General features: G+C 66.2%; 3 protein-coding genes across 3 annotated transcripts in view; all 3 read right to left on the reverse strand.

The window, feature by feature from the left end:
• ATP8B2 (ATPase, aminophospholipid transporter, class I, type 8B, member 2) overlaps window positions 1-226 on the reverse strand; it is a 9197-nt gene extending 8971 nt beyond the window's left edge. Inside the window, exon 1 of the mRNA XM_010564177.1 lies at window positions 46-226. Within this exon, the coding sequence (XP_010562479.1) occupies window positions 46-226 (181 nt within the window). The remainder of the gene's footprint in view (window positions 1-45) is intronic.
• Window positions 227-450: 224 nt separating this feature from the next.
• AQP10 (aquaporin 10) lies at window positions 451-2409 on the reverse strand. The gene is made up of 6 exons (XM_010564178.1): window positions 2305-2409; window positions 1493-1619; window positions 1260-1397; window positions 1049-1167; window positions 748-965; window positions 451-676 (listed from the first exon to the last, which is right to left on the reverse strand). Exons 1-6 carry the CDS (start codon window positions 2407-2409, stop codon window positions 451-453), a joined length of 933 nt encoding a protein of 310 aa, XP_010562480.1.
• Window positions 2410-3044: 635 nt separating this feature from the next.
• HAX1 (HCLS1 associated protein X-1) overlaps window positions 3045-4762 on the reverse strand; it is a 2365-nt gene continuing 647 nt past the window's right edge. Inside the window, exons 2-8 of the mRNA XM_010564179.1 lie at window positions 4452-4737; window positions 4185-4336; window positions 4029-4074; window positions 3790-3905; window positions 3512-3662; window positions 3294-3438; window positions 3045-3152 (exon numbers count right to left, since the gene is read on the reverse strand). Of these exons, the coding sequence (XP_010562481.1) occupies window positions 3320-3438; window positions 3512-3662; window positions 3790-3905; window positions 4029-4074; window positions 4185-4336; window positions 4452-4737 (870 nt within the window). The 3' untranslated portion in view covers window positions 3045-3152; window positions 3294-3319. The remainder of the gene's footprint in view (window positions 3153-3293; window positions 3439-3511; window positions 3663-3789; window positions 3906-4028; window positions 4075-4184; window positions 4337-4451; window positions 4738-4762) is intronic.

Consider the following 4762-nt stretch of genomic DNA (forward strand, 5'->3'; position numbering starts at 1 on the left):
CATCGGGCGTTCCCGGGGAGCGGGGGGGGCGGTCCCGGGGGGTACCGGCTGCGGCCTCGGTGGTCCCGGAGTACAAGCGGGGCAGCCCCAGGAGGTCCCCGGGAGGGGCCCAGGGTGGGGAGCAGAGGGGTACCCCCGGGGGGTACCAGGGCCAGCCTCGGGTCTCTCGGGGAGAGCCCCGGGGGGGTCCCAAGGGGGCAGCCCCCCTCCCCCCCCGGCAGCACATGTCCCCCGGGCCGGGGTCCCCAGCAGCCAGGCCTGGCCAGCTCTGCCCCTGCCCCCGGGGGGGCTGGGGGCCGCTGCCTCCCCCGTCCCATGCCCCCTGCGCCGCTGCCCCCCTGTCCAGACACGAGACACCACACAGCCTCAGGGCTCGTTTAATGGTGTGACAGGGACAGGGCAGGGGACAACGACCGTGTCGCCAGCTCGGGGTGGGGGGTCCCCCCGGTGTCACTTCTTCTGGGGCAGCATCCCCCCAGCATCCTTCTCCCCACGTGACATGTCGGTGTCTGGGGGGATGGCGACGTTGACGAGGACCAGGGACGTCTGCTCGGCCGGGGGGTCACCCTCCTCCAGCGGGTGGTGGAAAGCCACGAGGAGCTGGTAAAGGGCCGAGCCCAGGGCGGCCCCCAGCAGAGGTGCCACCACCGGCACCCACCACCACCCATTGCCCCTGCTGGAGATGGGGCATGGTGGGCAGGGGGTCACCCCTGCCACCCCCCACCTCGCCTCCTTCCCTCTACCCACCTGAAGACCTCTGCGCCCCAACCTGCGATGTAGGTGAAGAGCCGGGGCCCAAAATCCCGCGCGGGGTTCATGGGGCAGCCGCAGTTGGAGCCCATGGAGACCTCGATGGAGAACACCAGCAGGGCCACGGACACCGGCTCCAGGCCCTTCGGGACACCCTTGTTCCGGGTGTCCAGAATGGCCAGGATGCCCATGATCAGCAGCGCTGTGCCCATCACCTGTGGGGCTGGCAGGGAAGCTCAGCGCCGCAGGGACCGGCACCGCCGGAGGGGTCTGAGGGGAGCCGATACCGGCAACCCACCTGGTCCAAGAAGCCGTTGGAGAGGGAGAGATAGTCAGCAGGGTAGGTGGCAAAGATGGAGGCCGTTTCCCAGGGGCCAGAGGTGGTGAGGGTCCCGTTGCTATAGTGCTGGATGGCATCTGCGGAGCAGAGGCAGAGCCTGTCTGCGAGCCCAGACACCCCGGCACAACCGCGGTGTTCCCCCGCCAGGCACCTGCCCACCTCCCCGTACCATAGTAGAGGGCGTAGACGGCTCCGGCAGATATGAAAGCTCCCGAGGTCTGCACGGCCACGAAGATGGGAAGCTTCCACCAGGGAAACTGCTCCAGCAGGCACATGGTGAGGGAGAACGCGGGGTTCAGGTGGGCCCCTGCAATGGAGCAGGGAGAGCGGCTGGGATTGGAGGGTTCTGGGGAATCTGGAGCTGGGGGAAGGCGGGACCTGAGGCCACCTCCCCAGTCTCACCAGAGACTCCCCCTGCCATGTAGATGGCCACCATGACTGCCAGGGCGCCTGCCAGGTAGGCGGTGAGGATGTTCCCCTTCATCCCGGAGCTGGTGACCATCTGCGCCGAGCCGCTCAGGGTGATCAGCTAGAGAAGAGGGACATGGCTCCACTGTGGCCCCCCCTGCTCCCTAAGGGCTTCTGCTCCACCGCACTGCAGCCACTGGCAGGATTAGCTCTGATCCCAGGCAGCAGAAGGGCAGCAAGGCAAGGGCTGCTCTGGTGCCTCTGGCTGCATTGCCTCCATGGTTTTCTCCCCCACCCCCTGGGCTCCAGCTTTGGGCACCAGACGGGGTACAGGCAGGGAGGCAGTTACTGATCTTGCTTGTGGTTTTGACAGCAAAGTAAACAAATCATCAACAATTAAGTAATCTGCTTCCCTGGGGAGACAGTGGGGAAGGGGTGCCACTGGTGCGATTGTGGCATCATCATTTGCCATCGCGGGATGCAGCCCAAATGCCAAGTGTGACTCCGGAGCCCCAACTTTGCCTGCTCCAGGGTGGTAGGCATCAAGGCATGTGCTGCCCAGCCCTCAGGGACCACATGGCAGTGCCGGTGCCCTTATTGTGCTGGAGCTGCTGCAGTGGAGGGTGTACCACACTGCAGGAACAGGGTCTAAGCGGGAGGCCAGGCAGCGTCAAGTCTCTCGGTGAGCGTGGTGCAGCCCCAAACCCCCCCACCCCTGGCAAGGGACAGGCAGGAGAGCCCTGGGACTCCCAGCGCCTGCCACCACCCCCACAGTCAGCCCTGGCCCACCCGTGTGCCCCGCTCACAATAAGCACGAAGACAGCCAGCAGCTCAGCCAGGCATTCCCGCACCAGCTGGTTCCGGATGTGGAGCAGAGCCTGGGCCCTCTTCAAGAAGGAAGTGGTGGCCATAGGGCCGGCTAGGAACGGGCAGCGGCAACAGCAGCGTCAGTGTCTCCGTCCTGGCACGATTTTATGAGCCCCGGGGCTGGGGTGGGTGATAACACGCAGACTTTAAACCAATCCAGGGCCACACCACAGGGAGACGCCTGGCAGGGACCAGAGTTCCACGTAGGGCTGGGGCCACCGCTACCTCGTGACGCTGGCATCCTCCAGTAGGACCAGACCTGGCGGGAGCCCCCCGAGGGTCCCCGAGCGAGACCTCGCTCAGGTGAGCTGGCACTGGTGTTTCCTGTCCAGGGACCCCCCCTATTTCCCTGCCAGATCCCTGCCCAAGCCACAACCACAGGCAGTGCTAATGAAGAGGCCTTTGGAAAGCCTCCCAGGATGGGCTGTCGAGAGTGGCCCAGGGGAGTTGTTAGCACAGCACAGGGCAGGCAGTGAAATGGGAGAAGGAGGCGGGCAGGGAGCAGTGTGGGCATGGAGCCAGGGCAGAGAAGCCGGGCAGCTGCCTGCACCCGTGGGGCAGCCCCCAGGAGCCACCCCGGCAGCTGTGCGGGGCTCTGTCTCCGAACTGGGGAGGTTCCAGCTTGAAGGAGCCTGGCAGGTCACTGTTAGCATAAAGACTTTATTGCTCTGTACACATGCACGCACACACACACTCAGCCCCCACAGGGGTCCCTGAAGATCCACAGCATCCCAGAAGACAGGCAGCCCCCAGCCCTGGTGCCAGCCCCCAGCAGGATCTGATGCATCTGCAACAAAAACAGACGGTGAGAAGAGGCTGCTGCCCACTGCCCACCCTGGATGGAGCCAGCGGCCTGAGCCCCAAGCCAGCGTCTGTCCCCATGGCCCTGGGGTCCCCCTACCCTGTGATGGGGTCCCATCACACCTACAGGGTGCTCAGCCTGGGGGGGCACAGCTACCAGCTTGAGAACCAGCGTCGGAAGAAGCTGCCCAGCACGGACGAAGGGTCGCTCAGGTTGGGAGCGTGGAGCTCGTCTTGCCGTGGCCACGTGTCCACGAACTGTGCCAGCTCCCCTGGGAAAGCAGGGAGAGCTTGCTCAGAGGGGACCTGGCCCGCTCCCCTTGCCTTCCTCAGCACCCCACTCACGGTCATCCATGTTGACCACCTCCTCCCGGTAGTCCTTGCTCTGTCCGTCCTCCTTGGTGGTGGTGATGAAGGCCTGGTCCCCCCTCCGGCGGGTCACCGTTGTCTCCTGGCGGCCCTGGCTGTCCTGCACGGTCCGGCGCTCCTCCACCACCTGTGCAGAGCACCGAGCCCTGAGGAATGCCACCACCCCAGGCTCTGCTCCTTGCACCAGGGACAGTGTTCCCAGGTCACACACAGGCCACCCACAGGCCATCGCTGCACCTGCAGGGGACACTCACCCCGTTGGGGAGAGTCACTTTGGTGACGGAGACACTCTGGAAGTAAGAGTGGGACGTGGGCTCGTTGGGTCTCAGGATGGTCCCCAACCCTGTGGAGGAGACCTGGGAGTCCAGGTCTGCAGGGGAGATGAAAGACAGTGACAGCAGTGTGGGGACACACCCCAAGGGCTGTAGCAGTATGAGCTGGTAAAGTGGGGAAGGCAGAGACCCTGCAGCCCTGCTTCTGGCACCCAACCCACCTTGGTCTTCCTTGAGGCTGGGAGGAGCCAAGTGAGCATCTTCCACCTGCAAGGCAAAGCCACATGCTGGTGATGGGGAGGCAAAGCGTGACACTGCAACAGCAGGCTCCAATGGCCGCCATGACTGAGCCTGCGTGAGGCAGAGCCCTCACCTACCCCCAGGAAGGGTCTCCAGGGCCGGGCTGGCTCACTGGCGTGCTCAGAAACTCCTGGGGATGCACCGGGAGCAGGACCGTCTGGGTGCTTCAGCATGGAGTCCCGCAGCTGCCGCCCCGTGCTGCCCTCGCTGGGGCCGGGCAGAGGGGGCTCTGCAGGGTGGGGGACCAAAGGGAGCCGGGTCAGGCCGGGCCGCCCAGGGGGCTCCGCATCGGCCTCCAGGGCCCTGCTCAGCCCCCGGTGGGGGCAGCCCCTTCCCATCCCCACCGAAGGGCTGCGGGGGCCCAGCCCAGGCCCCCCCGAAGACGCCCAGGAGCTCGCCCACGTCCCGGAACAGCTCCTCGAAGGCACCGCGGGATCCGCCAGGGCTGAAACCGAAGGCGAAGTCCTGGGGGGGCTGTGCCAGGGACGGGCCGTCCTCCTCCTCCTCCTCCTCCTCCTCGTCCCACGCCGTGCCGCCGAAGAGCGGGTCCCGGGGCCTGTGGGACCGCGGCGCTGAGACACCCGGGAGGACAACCGGGGGCCGGGACAGGACCCGCGGGACAACAGGGGGCTAGGGAGCGGGGGGAACCGGGACA

Source organism: Haliaeetus leucocephalus, unplaced genomic scaffold (assembly GCF_000737465.1).
Source record: "Haliaeetus leucocephalus isolate CR32 unplaced genomic scaffold, Haliaeetus_leucocephalus-4.0 Scaffold175, whole genome shotgun sequence".
Classification (NCBI taxonomy): Eukaryota; Metazoa; Chordata; class Aves; order Accipitriformes; family Accipitridae; genus Haliaeetus; species Haliaeetus leucocephalus.

What these genes read in the sequence shown, in the direction of transcription:
- AQP10 (XM_010564178.1), bottom strand. Translation starts at nt 2,409, where the DNA reads ATGGCCACCACTTCCTTCTTGAAGAGGGCCCAGGCTCTGCTCCACATC. An exon ending in CGTCTACGCCCTCTACTATG is followed by an intron (nt 1,168 to 1,259) that starts GTACGGGGAGGT and finishes TCTGCTCCGCAG; the next exon opens with ATGCCATCCAGCACTATAGC. An exon ending in TGGGGCGCAGAGGTCTTCAG is followed by an intron (nt 677 to 747) that starts GTGGGTAGAGGG and finishes CCCCATCTCCAG; the next exon opens with CAGGGGCAATGGGTGGTGGT.